General features: G+C 45.2%; 1 protein-coding gene across 2 annotated transcripts in view; it reads right to left on the bottom strand.

Moving 5' to 3' along the window:
• The window catches only part of PDGFA (platelet derived growth factor subunit A), a 61,264-nt gene extending 37,722 nt beyond the window's left edge, over positions 1–23,542 (bottom strand). The window contains exons 1-2 of one of the 2 annotated variants that reach the window (XM_079954049.1): positions 22,827–23,542; positions 20,383–20,479 (exon numbers count right to left, since the gene is read on the bottom strand). In XM_079954049.1, the coding sequence (XP_079810175.1) occupies positions 20,383–20,479; positions 22,827–22,889 (160 nt within the window). In that variant the 5' untranslated portion in view covers positions 22,890–23,542. The remainder of the gene's footprint in view (positions 1–20,382; positions 20,480–22,826) is intronic. The other variant, XM_079954050.1, reaches the window with a different exon arrangement.
• Positions 23,543–23,787: the final 245 nt, after the last annotated feature.

Raw genomic sequence — 23,787 nt, 5'->3', positions numbered from 1 at the left:
ATCCTAACTCAATCCCCAAGATTTTGCAGATTGAGTCCTACTAGTTGTCCCCCATGATACAGGAGGTCCAGCCAACCTCCACCGGAAGACAGGCATCTAGCGTCACTAACTCCATGCTGTCAAATGCTTTTCCTGCAGAGATGTGGCAGGCATCCTCACTTTCCAAGAATCTCTTGGAAGAACGTTTTTGCTAACTAGCCAGCAATCTTAATGACGATCTTGTGCTGTTTTTAATGGTGCTTTATGTTTAAATGCATACATATTGTGGTACATCGCCAAGATATTTTATGAGATGGAGGCTTTGGACTGGACTGGTTTTGCTTTACATCTTATGCAAATAAGGCAGAATGTTCCAACAGCAGCACCATCAACCCACACTTCTTCATGACAAGACTTTGCTGGGTTAAAAACTGTAGACTCCATGCTGCACATATCTAAAATTGGAAGGTACCACTGCTAACACCTGCTTTGTTTGTTATCTGTATTTTGCTTTATTCTTTATTTGCGGTTTATGAACATCTGAATTAAGGTATTTGGAGAGAGGGAAACTCTTATTCAGGTTGGATAGTAAACAAAGAACGGGGCAGGATTGGATTCAAATCTGGTCTTACTTAAAGTCCCATTTATGTCAATGGGTGTACTCTTTAAGATATTAATATCGGGAGATATTAACATAGACTTGTGGTGTAATAAAGGTAAAATGTAAAGGACCCCTGGATGGTTAAGTCCAGTCAAAGGCGACTATGGGGTTGTGGCGCTCATCTGGCTTTCAGGCTGAGGGAGCCGGCGTTTGTCCACAGACAGCTTTCCGGGTCATGCGGCCAGCAGGACTAAACCGCTTCTGGTGCAATGGAACACCGTGATGAAAACAAGAGCACATGGAAACACTGTTTACCTTCCCACCACAGTAGTACCTATTTATCTACTTGCACTAGCGTGCTTTTGAACTGCTAGGTTGGCAGGAGCTGGGACAGAGCAACGGGAGCTCACATGTTCGTGGGGATTCGAACCGCTGACCTTATGATCAGCAAGCCCAAGAAGCTCAGTGGTTTAGACCACAGCATTTGGGTTACTCCAATGTAAGTCACGCTGTCTTCAATGGGCTTACACTCTAAGAAGTGTATATAGTACTTTATCACTCCAACATCAACTGATGACATGAACAAAATGGGCCATCGCAGACTTAACACCGAAGACCAGAGGTCCACCTAGTTCAGCATCGTGTTCCCCCACAATGGCCCGTCAGATGCCTCCAAGGAAGCCCATGGGCAAGGCACCGTTGCTACTTCACAGCAAGCTATGCCCTGCAGATGTTGTTGCACAGCAAATCCCATCATCACCTTGACTACCATATTGGCTGCAGCTAATGAAGTACAACACTGGAGGGGAGGTCACAGAGACGCCTGCTCATTGCACTAGAGAAAGATCCCAACTACTGCCGCCTTGACAAAAGAAACATTTGACTCGGCAGTAGACCATGGTGTCTCCAACTTTGCCGTAGCAAATGGAATTCCACCAAAACTCCAATATGCTCTCAATCTTTTGTTGATGCTGTTCGTAAGAAAAATGAAAACAGAGATGTCATCTATATGAGCAGAAACGCATGGATGCAGACAGCAAGCGCCTTTGACAGTCGTTTTATTCCTTTCAGCAGCTGAAGCCTGGAGTGAGCCTGGCTAAAATCAATAAAGGTTTATAGTGTGCTCCTGAGATTACAACCATAAAATCATGAATAATTGTTTCGGAGTCAGGTCTGCAAACACAAGAGCTGTGTTGTGCCACCCAGTTTGCAACCAACTTTACACTCCGGAATAAACACTAAAAGATTTTCATTTTTGCCCTTTTACAGTACAAACAAATATGGCATTTGAAGGGCTCTCACAGATTCAGCAGATTTACTTTCTGTGGGACCCAAACAAATGAGTTCAAACTACAATAGGGAGGATTTTGATCTAATATTAGGAAGACCTTCTCAACAGCAACAGCTGTCCAACAGTAGGAAAGACTGCGCTGGAAGCTGGTGGATTCTCCCACAATAGAGGATTTAACCTAAGGCTGAGCTGCTACTTCTCCAGGATGCTATAGTACAGGATTTCCTACACCGTCAGAAGGTTGACAAAATGAGCTTTTAAGAGTTCAACACTGGCCCCATCAGCATCACACATTTAAAGCAGTATCATGCAACTTTCAACAGCCAAGGCTTCACCCAAGGAATCCTGGCAACTGTCGTTTGTCAAGGGTGTTGAGAGTTGTTAAGAGACCCTCTCAGAGCTATAATTTCCAGAGTGGTTTGACAGTCATTCCCTCATAGGGGAAAAAACCCAAGAAAAATTGAAGTGAGGTGGAGTGGAGTTTTTTTCCTAGGCCTTCACATCACTAAGCAGGGCATCCAAATCCAGAAAGTCAGAATCCAAACTCCAGTAACAAATCTTGATTTAAGTCTGGGTAGCAATCCTGGAATGTCAGGGGAACAAACTATCAATCTCACGTCATTCCTGTTTGGATGTCAAATTAAACTAGTTTACCTGCTTGAACCACGGCTTACTGTTACGTCTAAACACAGGTCATGATCCCTAGTATTAAGAACGTAAGAACTGCCTTGCTAAATCAGACAAGGGTTCATTCCCACCTGCATTCTAGTCTCCAAAGCAGCTGCCCAATTGTCCCCAGACATTCACAAAAATACGGCACCTCTGCTGTTTATGCCCAGCACCTGGAACTGAAAGATGCTGCCTCTGTATGGGGAAGTTCCATTCAAATGTCATGATTAACAACCCTTGACAGACCGATCCATGAACATCCTCCATGAATTAAAAAGCCAAATAATCCCTTTTTAACGCCATCGTTCCAACCCTTGCAAGCCGGTTCCACAACTTAATTCAGGCGCAATTGAAAAAGTGCTGACTTTTGTCCGTCCTCAGCACACAGCCACGGTTTCTAAACATGGCACCAATCGAATGTGGTCTCTGGACAAACAACTAGCCTCCTCAACATATGATTCCCTGGGGTGACCAGCAACTGCCTCAAGGGGAGCAAACACACAAGAGGCAAAACTGACCCAGCCTCTTATCACAGCCTCAGTATCACCTGTACGTTTTTCATTTTTTTGAGTGCTGGTTTATTTCCCCCCTGAAATCCTCATCATGTTATTGAGCTCTGTGTAAAATTTCAAAGAAATCTGATCATTGGTTATGGTGGGGGGGAAATAAAATGTACACAAGGCTGAGGATCTCAAAAGGGACAGAAACGCAGAGTTCACGAAACTATGAATTTCTATAAAATTAAAACTGTTTGAGATAGAGGGAAAAAAATTAAGGGGGTTTCTTTCAACCATAAGGGAAGGGTGTATACCAAGATTCATTAAAATCCAAGATGGTGGGTGACGAAACCCTTGTTTTTTGCGTTGATTTGATGGAATGACCACTTTATAGTAGGTAACATTCCAACCATGCAAAAATTGGATAACTCAGTTGGGTAGAATATGGTGCTGATAACAAGGTTGCAGCTTCGATCGCTGCATGGGACAGCTGCACATTCCTGCATTGCAGGGGTTTGGACGAAATGATCCTCGGGGTCATTGCCAACTCTACAATTCTATCATTGCAGTCAGGGAAAAGCAAAACAACAACCACCAGGGGTGACCCTGGAGAAGGCCATTGAAGGGTGGATGATTTAGTGAGAGTCCCAGATAGAAACACTTTGGAGTGGCACATTTGTCCCCTGGGTCAGAGGTTCTTCGCCCCATCTCCTTTGTAACAGGGGGATCTGAGCAAGTACAGTGGCACCTTGGTTCTCAAACTTAATCCGTTCCTGAAGTCTGTTCCAAAACCAAAGTGTTCCAAAACCAAGGCGTGCTTTCCCATAGAGAGTAATGCAAAATGGTTGTTCCAGACTTTTAAAAACAACCCCTAAAACAGCAAGTTAACATGAATTTTACTATCTAATGAGACCATTGATCCATAAAATTAAAGCAATCAACCAATCAGTAGCTGAATTGGGTCCCATACAGTCACAAAAACAAAAACACAAAATAAATAGCAAAAACAGACAGAACTCAACATAACACTCAAAACAGAGCACGTTCGGCTTCTGAAAAATGTTCGCAAACCGGAACACTTACTTCCAGGTTTGCAGTGTTTGGGTTCCAAGTTGTTTGAGAACCAGGGCATTTGAGAACCAAGGTACCACTGTATCTCTTTCTTCCTCCCTTTCAAAACAACATGGTGCTGCTTCCTCCTTTCTGGGATTGCTGTGACACTTCAGAAGGGGGGAAATCACATTACCTCCCCCTCACTTGAAAAAATAGGAAGCTGGCAACAAAGCAGGGAGAAGTCAAGGCTACCGCCATTCTTCCCCATATGCATTAACTTTCCCAGGGCAAGAAATCTTTAATGTGCGGTTTAAGTGTTCCCCACATTTGGAGAAGGGTAGCATATCTTGTACCCAGAAGGCCTGCATTCATTCCCAGGCTCCTCTAGGTATGACTGAGAGACCTGTCTAAATTCCTGGAGAGCCACTGCCCATCAAGATAATGGAGAGCAGTATTAGAAACAGATATGAAAGCTAGGAGCTAATACGGCACCTTAAACCTAGGTTACGGGCGCAACAACAGAATGTCTAAGTGCGCTTTTTTAATAACAAGAATACAAAGCTGAAAATGAACGAACTGCAGATAAAATATTATGTTCGTTTTTCACAAGGTCTACCCTACAAGGTCTGCCCACCCCCTCCCCCCAATATTCTGAAGAGGGTCTCCCCTCCAGTCTTCAAAGAGTAGCTGGAAATGAGGAAGCAGATAAAAGGTCCTCCTTCCTTCCACTCTGCAGTTTTAATCTGAAATATTCAGCGCAGTATTGTGCCCAGAGCTCAGAAACTGCTTGCCCTAGTGAAATGGGAGTTTTGAACACTGGCTGAGAGCTAGAGGGACTAAGGGTCTGTATCATTATAAAGTGACTTTCTATGTTCCTATGATCATTTTACTCTCCCCCTGCATTAAATAAGCATGTTTTTGGATCAGCGACGTGTCAACTTATTTGCTGGGCTGCTGAACCTCTTCATTCCCACATTAAAACAAAATCTCTCTCACACACAGGTCAGACTTGTGGGGAGGGTTTAGGCTCACACTCCTCATAACTTCAGATCCCTGCCCCCAGTAGAGTCGCTCAGCTTCTGAACCCATTTTTTTTAAGTTACTCACACAGCAATCCTTTCTGATGCAGAATACCCCTTGCAGCATCTAAGCTAAGTCATCTCCGCATCATTGCGCCCAAACAACCAACAAATAGCCCATGCATGCACTGTTCTTATCAAGGCTTTGAAAGGGACAGGTGGTGGGGTGGAGAATTTCAGTTTTGGGAGGAATAAGCAGGAAAGATGTCTAGCGAGTCAGCTTTCAGTCAGGCGAGTCCAAGAAGGGAACGTTAATATAGTAGGAACTGGGTTTAGAATGAGAGAAATACTTCAAATTCTTGCAAGCGGGAATCCGGGTTCTTAGAAGCGTGTATCAAATACAGGTAACTCCTCATTTACACACATTCTGGCATGTGCAACTGTACATGGACCTGTCGCCGCAAACCCGGAAGTGGCATAAGAAGGGGCAAAAACAGCCCTAAAAGAACTTGAAAACAGCAAAAATAGCACAGAAACAGCATCTAGCAATTTCACGAACCTTTGCAAGTGCAATCCCAGGAGCCTTTGCATCAACCTTTGAGGCTTGTAGAGAGTTGGAGTTTGAGTGAGGAAGTTTGGAGGGAGTTATTGAGGCGTTTGAAGGCTTTTTTCAATGGTGTTCCCAATATACGCGATTTCACTTAAATGTGCAGTGCCTCAGAACATACTTGAAGGCTAGCCCTCTGCAGATGAGTAGCAAACGCCTTAAAGGAGAAATTCTGTCTTAAAAGTAAATGGATCTTCCGATATGATGCTTCCCATCTGCCATTTTTTATAAATATTTGCATTTTTAAAAATTATGAGTCTTTTATAATCCGCTGCTACCTGATGAAGCATGTGACTTTACCTTCTTTACTATTTTTTCTAAAGTAAATCAACCATTTTTTAACGGCTACAATCCTAAACACACTTATCAGCGAGGTAAATCCTATTGAACTTACTTGTGAGGAGAAAACTTATAGGAGAGCTGCTGCCAGTCAGTGTAGACAATACTATGCCAGAATCTTCCTAGAGTGGACCTCCTGGTATATCTTGGGAGGAAGCAGAGAAGTGGGACCTCCTGGCTATGGGATGCTTTTCTTAGAGAAGCCCACCTGGTACCCAAGCTGCTGCATTTTGGGCACCAGGTTGAGGCTTTTAAGTTCTCCATGGCCTTTTAAGATCTGGTTTTAAGTTCCTGTGGTTTTAAAGTTTATATTTTATAGCTGTTTTAGTTCTGGGCTGCAAAGAATATTTTCAATGTGATGGTTTTGTATTCGGAGTTTTATGCTGGTAGCCTGTTAATCTTATTGTGGCTTCATTATAATGTGGTTTTATACTATATACAGTGGTACCTCAGGTTACATACGCTTCAGGTTACAGACTCCGCTAACACAGAAATAGTGCTTCAGGTTAAGAACTTTGCTTCAGGATGAGAACAGAAATCGGGCTCCAGCGGCACGGCAGCAGCAGGAGGCCCCGTTAGCTAAAGTGGTGCTTCAGGTTAAGAACAGTTTCAGGTTAAGTACGGACCTCTGGAACAAATTAAGTACTTAACCTGAGGTACCACTGTACACACACACACAAATATATATTGTACAATATATATATATATATATATATATATATATATGTATGTATACACACACACACACACACACATACAATAAATATATATTGTACAACGCCTAGAGAATTTATTTTACGAGGTGGCTCACAGATATATAAATAATCAATTGCCTTTCTTTTCTTTTTTTAATGGATTTTCCCCAGCAGCTAGCTAACAAAACAAGTTTTCTTTTTCATCTCTCAGGCTTTGCTTTACTGACATTTTTGTTATGAAAGATCTCACATCTCAAGCAATTTGTCCTACTTTGTCCATTAATGTAGCTAAATTTGTTTTTCGTTTTGCTTTCTTCTTCTGCCAGGCTGGGGTTGTTGTTGTTTTTGTTGCTCCTCCATCATGTCATTGACTCGCTAATACATAAATAGATGAAGAGGTTTTCTCGGATACAGTGCCAATGAGAAATTGCTCCTCAGTCTAATGGAAAGGGCCCAGGGAGCAGGCCTCCCGTTGAATAAACAGGTCAATTTGCGAAGTGCGCCATCATTACCTCTCTATTTCTCTCTGCGGCAATTTGACACAGGAAAATGAGACAGACTGGCTGTATGACAAGTCAACAAGAGGCATTCAAATTATGACAATGCACAGAGCTAAGGGCCACAAAAGGCAGACAAAAGACCCACTGTTAACTCTAACCAGGAAAAACAGAGCTCGTTGTTTTGTACCAACCTTCTCCTTCTCTCTCTAGGGTGGCCAGATAGCAAGGAGGACAGGGGCCATCTAACAAATGCAAGGATGGGGAACCTGTGGCTCTACAAACACTGTCGGACTACAATTCCCATTGCCCTTGACTGCTGGCCTTGCTATCTAGGGCTAATAGGAGTTTGAGAGTCAAATAATCTACGGAGGGCCACAGTTCCCTCACTTATGGCTTCCATCATCTGCCAGGTTCAGACACAACACAGCGAAACCACAGTTCCACAAACGGGGAGCAACTGCAGAAAAGGTTATTTTTCTATTGATCCCCAAAATCTTTCACTAGCAGCTGCACGGACAGATTCTATTCAATGAGTTTTGTATTATAAACTCCTGCAGGATCTCCTATAAACAGGAGAGCTAAGGGGGGAAATCTCTGCCTGCAATTTTTCTTTTTACAGAACAAGTCAAACGCATCATCTTGGACTTTTGCAGCTTCGGAGTGAACTGTATTGGACCACAGAGACCAATGGCTTGGCTCAGGGAGGGCAAGAGAAGGTGGAAAATCTCAGGTTTGAGCCCCAGCATCTCTAGGTATTGCTGGGAAAGGCAGCTGCCCAAAATCCTGGCCAGCTTGTGCGACCCCTGAGCCAAGGAGATAAGTAATTATACAACCTTTAGAAGACAAAAAATAATAATGTTTTATTATGAAACTGCTCAGAGTGACTTGGGCAATCGTCAGATGGGTGGGGTATTATTATTATTATTATTATTATTATTATTATTATTATTGAATAGGGCGTCCCTACTTTCATTGGAGAAATGTTGGAGGGTATGCTACTGCCAGTTTTACTGAGCTGGGCAGATCAACGGCTTTCAATATACCCCAGATTCCTACATCTCACTACAAGACTGCTTCTTCATATTCTCCAAAGCTAACCAGGTCATCCACTTCCATGAAGGTTGATGACTAATCCAAAAAACGTTTTAAGTGCAGCGTTCAAAACAGACACTAAATAAACGTTTACACTCAATATGTCACGAGTGTGTATATTTTCATGGGCAACGAAACTGTATCTTCACTCCTCAGATACAAAAGTGGAAGCTCCCATTAGGAAGATGCCATAATGAAGTGCTGCTGTGGGAAATTATAATGGCAGCTAGACCTAGTCTCCTGTCATTGATTTTAAAAAAAAGTTTAGGAGGGGCTGTAGGGCAGGCATTAGTGGTGGGCCTGCCAGGCAGCTAGGGTCTTAACATGCACCTAATTCTCTTGATTCTGCATCTGGCATCTTCACCATACAAATTTTGGCAAATACTGAAAACACACCTCTTTACCCTGGTTCTCTGACAGATGACATGTGTGTTTTGAGAACCCAGCCTATTCCTGCACCTGTAATCTGTTTTAACTTTTTGAATACAGTGGTACCTCGGGTTACATACGCTTCAGGTTACAGACTCTGCTAACCCAGAAATATTACCTCGGGTTAAGAACTTTACTTCAGGATGAGAACAGAAATCGTGCTCTGGTAGCGCAGCAGCAGCAGGAGGCCCCATTAGCTAAAGTGGTATCTCAGGTTAAGAACAGTTTCAGGTTAAGAACGGACCTCAGGAACGAATTAAGTACTTAACCTGAGGTACCACTGTACTGGACTTTAAATTGTTGTAACCCACCCCGGGACCTGCTGGTGAAAGGCAGGCAATAAATTTATTACTAAGAGTAATAACAATACTTGAGGCCTGTATTTAGGCCTAGCCTTTATAACTAGGCCTCTAGGCTTACAACAGGGGCAGTGGGAATAGCCCCAAACACAAAGGCCAGTGGTCAGAAACAATCCAACTAGTTCAGTCCCTCATCATTTTCTTGGTCAACAAATGCATGCGCGATACCACTTTCAGCTTCCCCCAAAGGATTCTGGGAGCTGTTGTTTTAGAGAGCTGAGGGTTGTTAGCAGACCCCTATTCCCCGCCCAGAACTATAGTTTCCAAACAATCCCTCTTCACAGGAACTCTGGGAACTGTAGTTCTGTGGAATCGGGGTCTCATAACAAACTTAACACTTAACAAACTACAGCTCCCAGTATCCTTTGGTGGAAGCCATGTCGTATGTATTTAAAGCAGTATCATGATGCTTTAAAGATGTGGGACAAATGCAGCCTGTGTATCCCATTAATAAATCCATTAGGCAGACATATCTCGCTGCTTGCTTTGGACTCAACGAATATTCAGAGATACCAGAATCCCCCTTGAAGCTGAGCATGGTTCATAACAGAAACCTTGGTCCAAAAAAAAAAAACCTGTGTCTGGGAAAAGGGGGCTCTCATACAGTGTCATTTGGATTCCAGAGCTCTGCAAACAGTTGTCATGCTGCTTGAAGCCGAACAGCAATACTGTAAGGAGCCTTTCTCAACCTGTGGGTCCCCAGATGTTGTTGGACTACAACTCCCATCATCCCTAGCTAGCAAGGCCAGAGCTCAGGGATGATGGGAGTTGTAGTCCAACAACATCTGGGGACCCACAGGTTGAGAACCGCTGCAGTGTAAGGGGTACTGCTAACATCTGGAAGCAACCCAGCTGCCAAGGAAGCTTCATTATTTAGGCAGAAATTCAGCAGACAAGAGACAATAGCTGCTGTACCTACTCAAAGCAAACAATTGGAAGGCTTGCAAGGTGGAGGGCTTGTGTGCAAAAACAAAGCCTCGAGGGTCCTTTGATGCCATGCTCATGTTATGAAATTCTTGACTTTTGCCTTCAAAGAATTCAGCCAAACGGAGCCCAGTGGATTTCCCACAAATACCCTCAACAAAGCCTTGGGTAAGAGTAGTCTGTTTTATCCGAACGTCACTCTGAGTTGGCGTTGTAGATTTTTAAAGAAATGCACCCAACTCGCCCCTAACTCAGTGATCCATTACACTGAACCTATAATCTAAGAAGAAGAAGAAGAAGAAGAATATCACAATAGCAAAAGTACGCTGCATCTATCTAGTGATATTCAGTCAATGACTTAACCAGAAAGAATACCATGATAGCATGTAAGCATTCCTAACTATGCCTGAAGGCAGGGAGTAAAAATACAGAGGTTTGCTCTAAAAACTGACAGTTTCCAGGTGGCTCACGAGAAGATGCTATCATACCATTCTTACACATTACCTCTTTGAGGAATTACCTGATCTACTACCCCTCTAACCATGTTTAAATCCGCAAAGGACTGCAATGGATTAGATTTCCAAAATACTAGGCACACTCTCTGATTTTTGTGGGTGAGCAAGATGCCCAAGAGTGGCAATGAAGAATGAACAAGCTTAAGTCAGAGGGCAGAACAGAAAATGTTCAAACCTCTCCGGGTGGGAGGGGGGCTCCCTCTATCAACACGCATACATGCTGCACATGAAAATCTCTTGTGAGAGCAATAATCATACAGCTGGGGTCCAAGAAAGCCAGGTTCCAAATTAGAATTGCAAACTTTGTTTCCAAAAACCTATTATTATTATTTCCACAAGCCATGTACAGAGTGCCCCCTAGGAAAGCAGCCAATATTGGGTTGGGTTTCTGTTTTCGTTGGAGAGGGTTAAGCCATCGGAGCACAATCAAGTTGCCATTATTTTTAAAACAACTGTTTCTTTTTCCAGAAAATAGTGAACTACTGAGAATGCCAAGCAAACCAATTAATTGTGTTTTTACATCTCCTGTGGCGGCAAACAGCCAGGAGGATGGAATTCTGGACTGCCTCCATAAGTCACCTTGACGAATCTTTTTTCTTCCCTTTCTTTTAATTAAATAAATAAACAACATTAGCAGAAACAGCAGCAACTGCTCTACCAAAGAAGAGGGTGCTGCTGTAGCTTCAGGGTCAGATCAGGATTGTGCCCGGCTGAGGGAAGCTTGAGAATACTGTCCTCTATCCTCTGAACAGTACGCACACTGTTTTTGAAGATTAAAAGAGCTCATAGTAATAGCATGCGATCTTCGTTTTGGTGGGCAAGAGGTGTGTTTGTTACTAACAGCCCACATGAAAAGTAGACCATACAGAACCACCACACATGGCTGCAAGTACCCATGGAACATTTGCAGTGCAATAGCTCAGCCTTTATCTTGCAAATATCCCTTCACACAAGGCTGGTGGCCCTCAGGTGACAACAGAGAAATATCTGAGGGAAGGAACCCTGACAAGCCATCTAGTCCAACTCTTTGCAATGCAGGAAATGCAAAAGGAGCTAGTGAAAAACAAGGAGGCGGCAAGCAAGACGGTCCAATTCATGGCATTTTCATATTCCTCTTTGGAAGTCATTCTCAATGATTTCTTTGATGAATTGGCCCACACAATGGACGTAAACAAGTCCATAATCTGTACATCACTTTGTGCACCACATTGATCAATAAAGTAGGTCCATGAGCTGCTGTCTGGCAACAAGAGTCCCAGATGTGTACAAGAAGAAGAAGAGATTGGATTTGATATCCCGCTTTATCACTACCCGAAGGAGTCTCAAAGCGGCTAACAATCTCCTTTCCCTTCCTCCCCCACAACAAACACTCTGTGAGGTGAGTGAGGCTGAGAGACTTCAGAGAAGTGTGACTAGCCCAAGGTCACCCAGCAGCTGCATGTGGAGGAGCGGAGACGCGAACCCGGTTCCCCAGATTACGAGTCCACCGCTCTGAACCACTACACCACACAGGTAGAGCCATTACATTAATTTCTTGCTACTTATTTGATTCTACTTGCTATCCTGCAAGGAAGCTGTAATGTAATTTCTGTACGCAGACTTGCAACGGTCACACACGAAAGGCAGTATAGTTTGAATGAGTAATGAGAGTTAGCAAGGATTCACAGTGGCCATCAGAGCTGAAGAGTTTGCCCGCTCCTGAAATGCAGATGAATCCTGTGCAACAAGTTGTTCTTATCTGTAATGGGGTTTGGGGTTGCTTGTGTGTAAGGCGCAAACTGCTCCAAGCTGAGTAGTTTGGTTAAAACTTTCCCCTGACTGGACAGTCAGTACTCCATGACTGTCTCAATCACTGGCAGAATCCGTCAGTGGGCGTTTCCTGAATTTCCTCCAACATAAAAGTTCTTTGACACCAAGTCGCCGCCTAGCTTCCCTGCGCGGAAGCTTTCTGCGCAGAGTGGGCGTCCCAAGGGGAGGTCCTGTGCTCTCCCCGCTGGTCTCGCTGGAACAGTCCCGGAGCCTTCCCTCCGAAGCTCCCTCAGCCTCCCCTTTCTCCCTGGCGTCACATCTATTTCCTTCCCAAGCAGAAGCCCTCTCTCTCTCCTTGCTGGTCCCCTCTCCAGCGTCATTGGGGAGCCTTACCACCACCCTTGGCTCCGATGGCAGTTCCCTGACATTATCAATCATCACTCTGGAAAGCTATAACTCATCAAGCCGTGATTCTGTAATGCTACTTTCTGCACAACTTTCTTGCCTTCTCTTCCTCTGTCCATTGCTAGTGTGAATGCCCAGGTTGCAGTCACCATATGAGACAGCTTGCTGTAAATAGATATATTTACTTTCTCCAGCTGCCCCTTCCCCACCTCCACTTCTCACCTCTTCACTCTGACAAACTCCTCCTTGACCTCTTAGTTCTCTCATCGCCCTGCCTCTCTTGATGATGATTGGCTAATCAGCTCTTATGTCACAGTGAGCCTGGGCAGCTGCCATTGGCTTAGCTGCTCTGTTGTCACAGAAAGGAGGTGGTGAAGAGCAACCCAGCATTAGGCAGTGACGTGCTCGGAAGTTGAGAGAAACACTTGTTGAATTTGAACTCTAGACATGATGGGATTTCAGATGGTAAGAAAAAAACTCTGCTGAATCAGACTAAATGCCCAAGAAATCCAGCATCCTGTTTCACACAGTGGTTAACCAGAAGCTACAGTGAGGAACAGAACCCTGAAAAAATGGTATACAATAATCATTCTAAGCAAACAGAACACTACCCACATAATTCTCTGCTGGATCAGACAGTAGCTAACTCACCACCCAGGTCTGCCCAAAACCCAAATCTTCCTGTTAAAACTCCAACAAGAGCTTCCATTGTTTTACAAGACCAGACCGTAAAAGAACAATCTGGCCTTTTTGCAATAAAAAAAGTCAGAAAGATTGATTAAAGCGCTGTGTTGCCGAATGCTGATTATTCTTTACATGATGGCAGATGCTCTGGGGGTGTGGTTTCTAATTTTATGAGAAGGCATTATCAGTCGTTCATCCTCTAAAATGCAGCATCAGAATCTGTTGCAAAGCAAGAGAAAACTCTTTCACCCAACAAAACGCAAAAGAGTAAGGGGCTGTTTTTAATCACAATTCTCCTTCCTGAATTCCATAAAGCGAGACAGTTTGAAGAACAGGAGACTCCTTGGGACAGTCAGGGAAAGAGAGGGCACCAACAAATCAATAATAATAATAATAATAATAATAATAATAATAATAATAATAATAATTTAATTATTTATATCCCACCCATCTGGCTGGGTTTCCCAGCCACTCTGGGCGGCTCCCAACAAAAGGACTAAAAACAGAATAAAATTTCAAACATTAAAAACTTCCCTGTACAGGGCTGCCTTCAGATGTCTTCTAAAAGTCAGATAGTTGTTTATTTCCTTGACATCTGATGGGAGGGCGTTCCACAGGGTGGGCACCACTACTGAGAAGGCCCTCTGCCTGGTTCCCTGTAGCTTAGCTTCTCGCAGGGAGGGAACCACCAGAAGGCCCTCGGAGCTGGACCTCAGTGTCTGGGCTGATGTGGGTGGAGACGCTTCTTCAGGTATACTGGGCCAAGGCCGTTTAGGGCTTTAAAGGTCAGCACTAACACTTTGAATTGTGTTTGGAAACGTACCGGGAGCCAATGTAGGTCTTTCAGGACCGATGTTATGTGGTCTTGGCAGCCACTCCCAGTCACCAATCTAGCTGCTGCATTCTGGATTAGTTGCAGTATCCAGGTCACCTTCAAAGGTAGCCCCACGTAGAACACATTGCAGTAGTCCAAGCAGGCAATAACTAGAGCATGCAGCACTTTGGCGATACAGTGTGCAGGCAGGTAGGGTCTCAGCCTGCGTACCAGATGGTGCTGGTAGACAGCTGCCCTGGACACAGAACTGACCTGCATTTTGGACAGCAGTGAGTCCAAAATGACTACCAGGCTGCGCACCTGGTCTTTCAGGGGCACAATTACCCCATTCAGGACCACCACCACCACCATTTATTATCCATCCTTCATGCAATGTTCCCAGGGGAAGGTAACAACAATATTAAATCCTTCCTTAAGAAACCAGTGTTTACTCGCATGAGTACCTCAAATAAATGAAAGGGACCATTCAGTTGACAAGAGTCTAGTCGTACTGGAAATTTAATGAAGAAATTTGTGGTGGGGATGGGCATTCATCCCAACCTGGCTGGCACATCAAGGTCTATAGAATCTGAGACTATCACTAGGTTCAGAAGCCCAAACCCAACAGAACACAACGTAATTGACAGACTAGGTTCTTTGCCATTTAGGTGGGGTTTTTTAATTTTTTTAAAAATTGTACACACACTTGAATCTGCATGGATAATTTCTGATACGCAGTTTTAAAAGGGAGATGTAAAAAACCGAAACTCTCTGGACATTCCCAAGCTTTTGAGTTTGCTCCTCAAATCACAAGCAAAAGCTACAGAAAAGTCACAGGGGGCAGAAACAGATCTTGGCAACTCAAGACGACACCGGGGCCTTCTCATGCTCATCTACAGCTGCACAATAAAATACTCCTGGCTTCTCACAAATTATGAATCAAAGTTGTCCGCTTGCAAAGCATCCTTTGTTCCAAAATAACATGCCAGTCCAAGGAATGCCTTATGCCTTCCATAAACATGCAGAACCTACACAAGAATTCCTTCAAAGCAGCCCACACAGTATTTTCAGCGCCAATTCCTACCAACCCTGACAGTGGGATGGTGCCACAGGATAGCACTGTCAGGCTAAGGCCCCACAAGCATGATGATATCACAGCCCTGTCAGATCAGGAAGGCTTGACAAAGACATGAACAACTCGACTTGAGTACGTATGGAAACAGGTACAGTGGTGCCCCGCAAGACGAATGCCTCGCAAGACGGAAAACCCGCTAGACGAAAGGGTTTTCCGTTTTGGAGGTGCTTCGCAAAACGAATTTCCTATGGGCTTGCTTCGCAAGACGAAAATGTCTTGCGAGTTCCTGCGGGGTTTTTTTCCTTTCCCCCCCCCTTTTTCTAAGCCGCTAAGCCGCTTAACAGCTGATCCGCTAAGCCGCTTATCAGCTGATCCACTAAGCCGCTTATCAGCTGATCCGCTAATCCGCTAAGCCGCTTATCAGCTGATCCGCTAAGCCTCTAAGCCGCTAATAGCGCTAATCCGCTAATGGGCTTGCTTCACAAGACGAAAAAACCACTAGACGAAGAGACTCACGGAACGGATTCTTTTCGTCTTGCGAGGCACCACTGTAAAAGAAAATACAGTGGTACCTTGGGTTAAGAACTTAATTCATTCCGGAGGTCCGTTCTTAACCTGAAGCAAAGTTCTTAACCTGAGGTACTATTTCTGGGTTAGCGGAGTCTGTAACCTGAAGCGTCTGTAACCCGAGGTACCACTGTACTTCCTTCGCACAGAGCAAGGTTAACTATGGAACTTGCTCCCATGGGAAACAGTGATGGCCATCAACTTGGATGGCTTAAAATAGATTGGGCAAATTCATGGAGAAGAATATCAGTGGCTACTAGTCACAAAGGCTATGTTCTGCTTCCTGGTGCAGGCAGCAATGCTCCTAAATGCCGTTGCCGAAAACTACAGGAGGGGAGACCCATCCAGACACTGACCAGACCCAGACCTGCTTAGCTTCAGCAAGGTGGTGGCTTCATGTTCCTTCAGACAATACCTTCAGTATCAGGGACAGTAAGTCCCTAATATCTGATGCTGGGGAACATGAGCAGGAAAGGGCAAGGACATTGTGCTCATGTCCTGCTTTTGGGCTTCCCACATGCCTCTGACTGATCATTGGGAGAACTGGGTACTGGACTGAACGGCCCTTTGGTCCTGTTCCAGCTGGGTTCTTCTTAGGCGCTTCAGGAGACCCTGCTAAGGACACTCAGTGAGTTCAAGGACAAGGTGAGATGTGCAATCTAAGCGCACTTTCCATTATGAGACTTACTTCCACATCAACATACATAACACTGTAGTGTTAAAGCAGAGATGCTCTCGGTTTAGTTCCTTCAGCCACTATGTTACACGGGCTCCTTAATCATAACTGAAGTGAGGAGTTACTTAGGGGTGTGGGGAGGGAACTTTGCATATTGGCTTAGCGGCAGCTTCACTTGCTCCAGGTCACAACTCCTTGGATTAAAAGAAGATTGCACTACCATCACTACTGGGTAGAATATGTCTCTCAAAACCATAGAATCATCAGGAACCTGAGTGGGAACGGTGTTCATGCCTTGCTTATAGACTGCCCATCAACATCTGACTGGTCACTTTAAGAACAGGATCACTGGACAAGATGACCTCTGGACTGAGTGAGCAAGACTCTTCTTGCATTCTTATGACAATTCTAATAAGCAGCTTGGTGGGCTAGACAGATCTCTGAGGGTCTTGACATAGGATTCTAAAGGCCCACCTAATCCTGCTTCCTAACCAGACAAGTATAGGAAATCCAGAGGAGGCTATGAAGGCAATGAAGACTGTTGCCCATCTCTTACCTCCTGGTGGTATACTGCCCTTGAACATGGAGGTTCTATGTAGCTATTAGGGTTCCTTGGATTCGATCCAACATTAATCATGCTCCAAGCAGACCCATTAAAATTAATGACCTTAACTTGCTTGGGCCCATTCATTTCAATGGGTCTACTCTTGAGTATGACTAACACTGGAAAACAACCCTATATATAGTAAGTCTGGGGGACTTTTAGCCCTTCCAAGTGCCGTGGAATTACAACTCCCATCTTCCTCAGCCAACAAAACCATGCTTGCCAAGGTTGATGGGAATTGTAGTTCAGCAACATCGAGAGACCCCAAAGTTCCCTACATCTGCTATGCAGTTATCATGGCTAGCAGCCAGTCACAGACCTCTTTCCCCCCAAATTTGTCTGATCTCCTGTTAAAGACCTGAAGACGGTGGTTTTGATACATTCATTAGAAGTTGGGTGAAGACTTGCTTTGTTTTACCCAAACTTTCTAACATTCAGATTCATTAAGTTTTCCATTTCACAACCGGCGTGGAGCAGGTGTTACACAGAAAGGAAGGAAGCCGCCCTTATGTTGCCGGGACTACATCTCCCATCATCCTTGACAACTGGCCATGCTGACTTTGGCTGATGGGAGCTGCAATCCAACAATATCCTGAGGACCACAGGTGGGCCACTCCTGCTCTATCATACTCTTCGATGGGCTTCACACTTAGCTGGGAACAACTCCCATTGAACCCAGCAGGGCTGACCTCACAGCAGATATTGCAACAGGACTGTGCTGTTACCGGTCTTCCTCCTGCCCCACTCCCCCAAATGCCCTGACCTGCCCTTGCAGGGAAAGACACAGTCATTTTGGTTGCAACTTCTGCAGCTCTATGGAAGTAAGACTTGCCAAGGGAAACTGTTCCCAGTGGATCCTGCCTTTTGGATGCAAACTTGACGCTATGTCCCCTAGAGTAGGCCCACTGAAATTAGAGCGCTCCTCCTGAGGCAGGGAGGAATGTATCTGTGAAGTAACTCAGGAGGAACTTTCAAAGGGCCCCTGCAATTTTATTTTTTTTGGAAGGAAAAAAAAAGCATAGCAACTATGCAGTCTTTGTTTAAATGGAGCAGCTCCACTATTAACATCACAAGCAGTGACATGCCAGATTCCTGACTCAGGATACAAGACTGGTAGAGACTTCCCTTGCCTTTAAAAGAATAAATAAATAAATATGCATTTTTCCCCCTCCCTTTTCATATTTTTTTTGCAAAATAAACAAAGCAATCACTCCCGGCATAGTACATAATCGTGAAATCTGCTTGGACTCAACAATGACAACTGTGAGAGATCAGATTTAATAGCAGGATGGGTCTGTTGCAGTTCAGAAATATTAGCAAATTGCACGTTTGCCCTTCGAAGCATTTGTAGATCTAATGATGCAGAAAATAACCTTGGGCTATTTAATAAAAAATAAAAAATGTGAATGCTGATTGTTTGGAAGCTCAATGGAGCAGGCTTTCTGTTTAAAGTCAAAAGGAAGGAGTTTATTTTTCCTTTCACTGGAGAAGAAGAAGAAAGCAGTCACCACCATCTTGTAGAGACATGACTTCATTCATAAACACGACTTGGAATATGTGGTGGGAGTTCTTCCTGGCTAGGGAAATTATCCTGAACATATAAAAGTCACAGCCACCTATAACACTGCTGGATTGTGGGGAGGTTTAAATTATGAGGCTATATTGAAGCTGCATTGCTGATCATGCAAAGCGTAGAGTTCTGACACACAGGTATAATATCTTGCAAGAGAAGGCCAGTTGGGAACTCTACACACAAATAAATATCCCATTTTTACATTAGAACCACCACGTCCACAGGATCCCCTATCGAAGTTTGCCTGTGGCACCTGAAATTCCATGGTTCACCCAGACCCATTCATCACTTGATGACTGCAACATCAGCTAACACTGCAGACAGAACTTCCGTATTGACTCAATCCAAACACAATACTTTTGGGTGGAACTTCACACATTAAGCCAGCAGCCCTCAGGTAATCTTCTGCATGCCTACTCACAGGTAGGCCTCCCCGAGTACAATGGGGCTTACTCCCAGGAAAGGATTGCCTGCTGAATGGAGGAAAATCACGTGATGGTAAAAGCATGGGTGAACCAACATTAAATCTGTCCAATCAAAAGTAGGGGAACATTTTGATTTTATAGATGGGCAGAATGCTTGCATCCAACTAAGTCCTACTCTGAGTTGCACCACTGAAATCAGTGGGCCAACGAGAACTGTGTTGATTAATTTTAACAGGTCTATTCTGAGTGGGACAAACATTGGGTGCAACCCTGTGAGTTCAAAGTCCAACTTAGTTAGGCCTTAGCTGTCATCCTCAGTTCCCTGCTGCAAAAATGGAATATTAACAAAACAAAACAAAAAAAACCGCACAACACAAACTAAGATTACTGCACATGTGAACCCAATGAAGAGTATAAAGTACATTTTCCCCATTTTGTGCCATATAAATGAAAAGTCATAGTAGAATTTCACAATTCTTGCTTTGAAGAAAGGCAAGGCACAAATGCCAAAAAATAAAAACAACTACAGCAGCAGAAGTTCTCTGCTCATGTAGACCACCGAAAGCAGGAGGAGTTCCGTCACTGGATGTCAAACACAATCACAGCCACACAACCAACAATTCAAAAGCATGAGCACAGCTGATCTGGTCAGACACACAAGTGCTGCTAGCCATAATGGCAAAGGCTCTGGACTGCAGAATTCAGGCTGCCCGGGGAGCAACCTTCTGGGGAAGGCGACTGCTTCAAACCCTGTTTGTAGAAGCACCCAGGAAAAGGCCAATAAACCAAGCCAGACCACTCCTTCCTTCAATCCAGCAAGGTTACCATGTTTTTTAAGATGCATCCCCTATACACACAGACGTGCAGGAACTCAAAATACAACACTGGGCCAGGCTGGAAGCAGTGACTCTCTGTCCTGAGGTCGAAATGTTCCCGCGGTTCGGGAAAAATGCCTGACTCAGCCTGCATCTCTGAAAGCTGACCTTTGGGTTCCATCTGCCTGCCCAAAGCAGGAGCGAATTTAAGAGTGGACAGAAGACGTTTGGAAAGCATCGGTCCCATGTGCAGAGCCGCCGGTGACTCCCCACAGAGGTTTTTAAGGAAAACGCATCACTCCCCAAAGCAGTATCTCTCTCTTTTTCTCTTTGACCGTTTCGTAAGATGACATGGATTTAACTGGCAATTCGTTTATCATCTCAAAAAAGCAGAAAGTAAGGGGGGAAAGCATGGAAATAATTTACCTACGGAGTCAATCTCCAGGAGGCGCTGCAGGTCACGGATGCTGTGGATCTCGCTGTGAGCCAGCCTTTCAATCACCTCTTGAGGGATCTCAGCTTCCTTAAAAAAAGAAAACAGACAGACAGACACAGGCTGATCGCTCTCTCTTCTCACTCCAAAAACACTTTCTGAGTACAGCCTGTAGGGTTGCATCTTGTGGCCACTGAAGCCTCTTCGCCTGCTCTCTAATCTACTTTCCCCCCTTCCTCCAACTGCTAAAGGGCAATTTAAATCATCATCATCATCATCATCATTTTGAAGCCGCATCCAGCATTGCACCAAGCAACACAAATCCTTGCCATGAAACTCTGCTGCTATCTGGCAGGTGCCTACATTTTGCCCGCGTTCGCCAGGAGGTTGGAAACTGTTTGGGGCCCCACCTGATTGTGAGGAGGGGGTCAGAAAGACTGTGTTTCTCACCCAGGGAATTTCGCTTCCTTGATTTCGGAGGAAGTCCAGCAAGTTTGAAAGGCAAAAAAAAGGGGGGGAACACTGGTTGGTTGGTTTTTGACTCACATCCCAAGCACACTTCATTGGAAGTAAATCCTATTGAATTCTGCAGGAATTAGTAACCGTATACAGGTACAGACTCCTTAGCTGCCATTTCACGCACACTTACTGGGGAGTAAGTCCTGCGCAAAATGAACAGAACTGATTCCTGAGTAACCCTGTTTAGGATTGGGCTGTTGGGGCAGGGAGAAGGGTGTCCCTGGGCACCATCGTTAAAAAAAAACCCACGGCATGAGATAGATCAAGTTTAAAGGCAGCACAGCTCAGTAACCCAGCCAACTCCTGGGAGCCTTTCCAAGAAGGCAATCCTATGAGTTCTCCCTGGGAAGTAAGTCCTCTTGAACTCAGACAGGGCTTTGCAAACATGCATTGGATCAGACCAGGAAGGACTTTCCTCCTCCTCCTCCTCCTACGTATGTATTTGAAAATCGCCTCTCTTTCTTAATTACACACACTCTGTTTGCAGCGTAAGAGATATTTATCCATGCATTTCTTTTCAGCAGCAGGAAAGTTAGCACAGTAATAAAGTTTTAAGTTGGCATTGGTGTCAGCTTAGTACTTAACTCCCCCTCACTTAAAAAAAAAAATCTGTCTGGTTGGGAATGCGAAGGAAGGGGGAGACAGAGAGAGACAGAGGGAGGGGGAGATTATAGATCCAGAACTAATACGATCCTACAGGTTTCCCACGTCGGAAGACTGCAAAAAAGCTGCTTTGGGAGCTATAATTTTACACATCACAGTGTTTACAAGCAAGGTCAATCCAGTGTACCTTTTAAAAGAGATGTCCTTCCTTATAAGTCATTTAATTCCCACATCTCTTTCCCCCAGAAATGGCCACCTGTAATAATCCTCAAAATTGGAAGAGAAGGAGAGGGAGAGATTTTATCAAATCCAAAATTATGCCTGTGAAAATCCAAAATATGCCCATAAAGAGCAATAAGCAGACTTAGAGGGAACTCGTCCTTTTCCCCCAAATAAAGCCGGAATCCTAAACAATGCACCTACTTTGGTCAGGGCAGGTGGATCCAGTGAACTCAGTGAGATACGCTTCCAAGTAAACACGCTATGATTTTATCTCTTCTGACCTTATAAAGTGAATTCCTAAGGTGGATGGAGGTAACGCGCCGCTCCCTCTGGAATGCCAAAGCAAGGCTCTGCTACATCAATTAGAAACCCACTAGCCTAATTGCTTCATTATTATTCTATTTTAGCAGATTCATGCTAGCTTCTCATTAACAGGAAACCGCGCTATTAAAATCCCTCTTCCCAACTCGCCTCCCCACCCCGCTCGCCAGGCGGCACTCGCGCCGACCCAGGGCGCAGTTTGCAAACCGTTCCAGGGGACTTGCAACGCGCGTTCGAACGCTCGCACGTTTTACACGCGTGTAAGAGCACACACAGCAAGCAGTGCAACCCCCCGCCTCCATGCCAGCCCCGGGGAAACCAGCGTGCTGCACGATCTTAATTCGGATCGCAGCCATGCATCTTAACGTGACAAGCGGCTCTCCACCACCACTACCACCACTCCCTCACTACTTGATCTTTTGCAAGATTTTAGAAGCGAGTCTCCCTCTCTCTCTCTCTCTCCTTTTCCCCTCCCTCCTTCATCCAGGTCGAAGCTAAAGCCATCCATGGTATTGCAAACATAGTAGGTCTTCGACTTGGGCTTGGGGGGGGGCGGTTTGGAGAGATCAGCCTCTCTCATGCAAAACATTAAGAAGCAAAGGGGAAGAAGGAAGAATTACACTTGTCATGCAAAACTATAGAAATAGTTCAGGCTTAAGAAAAATAAAATAAAGACAGGGATGTTGAGCCTGCTACTGCCGCCGCCGCCCGGATCTCTCCCCCCCCCCACACACACCTCCAAACCCCCGATTTCCAACGGCGAAGCACCTACCTCCGCCAGCACGAGGGCCAGGTAGCACAAGCCTATGAGCCAAAATCCTGCCCAGGTCCTCATCGCGGTCTCATGCACTGTAGCCAGGAATACAATTCAACGGGGCTGCGAAGGAGGAGCACCAGCCCGCCTCCCTGGGCTGGGAAAATAACAACCATCCCTCAGAGGGATCGCCACACCGGTGTGGAGTTCTCTCCGGCTTGGGCGCTGATCGGGGTGGCGGCGGGGAGGATGGGGGGGGGCGGCTCTCTTTGGATTTATTGATTTCACAGAGGATCGATCGGGGTCTCCTTTTGCGCGCGGGTGTTTCTCTCCTCGGGTAGAGGCGCCACGGGGAGAAGGAAGGAAGAAGAGGCTTACAAGGGGGTGGCGGTTCTTGGTTTCCCCACCACCACCCCACCCCGCTTCGCTCTCCAAAAAATAAAAAATAAAAAAACGCGGGTGGTGGTGGGGGAAAGGGGGCTTTGCAGCTGATCGCTGTCGCTCCTCTCGCTCGCTCGCTTCTCCTGCGCGTTGCCTCCCTTGGCTTTCGCAGGACTAAACCAGCCGGTACTTCTGCATATTTGCTTAGATCGCAGCGAAGTGAAACCCTAGCAGGCCGCCGAAACGCCCATCACCTGTGTCTGGAGACAGCTCGCCCCCTTCCAGACATGCGGAGAGTTACCAGTCCCTCCTTCTCAATCGCTCTTCCTCTCTCTCCACCCCCCCCCGCTCCCCCCAACCCGCTTTCTAAATACCCACCCACCCCGCAGCGAGATGGGAAAAGGAGCGAGGGGAAAGATCGCTAGCTGATCTTTTGCGAATGCACCCTTCTCTGCAAGGCGCATCCACGCCCCTTTGATAATATTAGATTCGCATGTATATACTGTACTTCTGTTGGGAGCGGGAGGAGGGGTGGGTGGAAAGAAATAATAAAGGATCAACGTCCTTTCTGCAAGTGTGCACCCTTCTTCCGCGAGGG

This window comes from Podarcis cretensis, assembly GCF_951804945.1.
Source record: "Podarcis cretensis genome assembly, chromosome: 14".
Taxonomy (NCBI): domain Eukaryota; kingdom Metazoa; phylum Chordata; class Lepidosauria; order Squamata; family Lacertidae; genus Podarcis; species Podarcis cretensis.
Note: the sequence above shows the minus strand (reverse complement) of the source record. Positions and strands in the feature narration are given on the sequence as shown.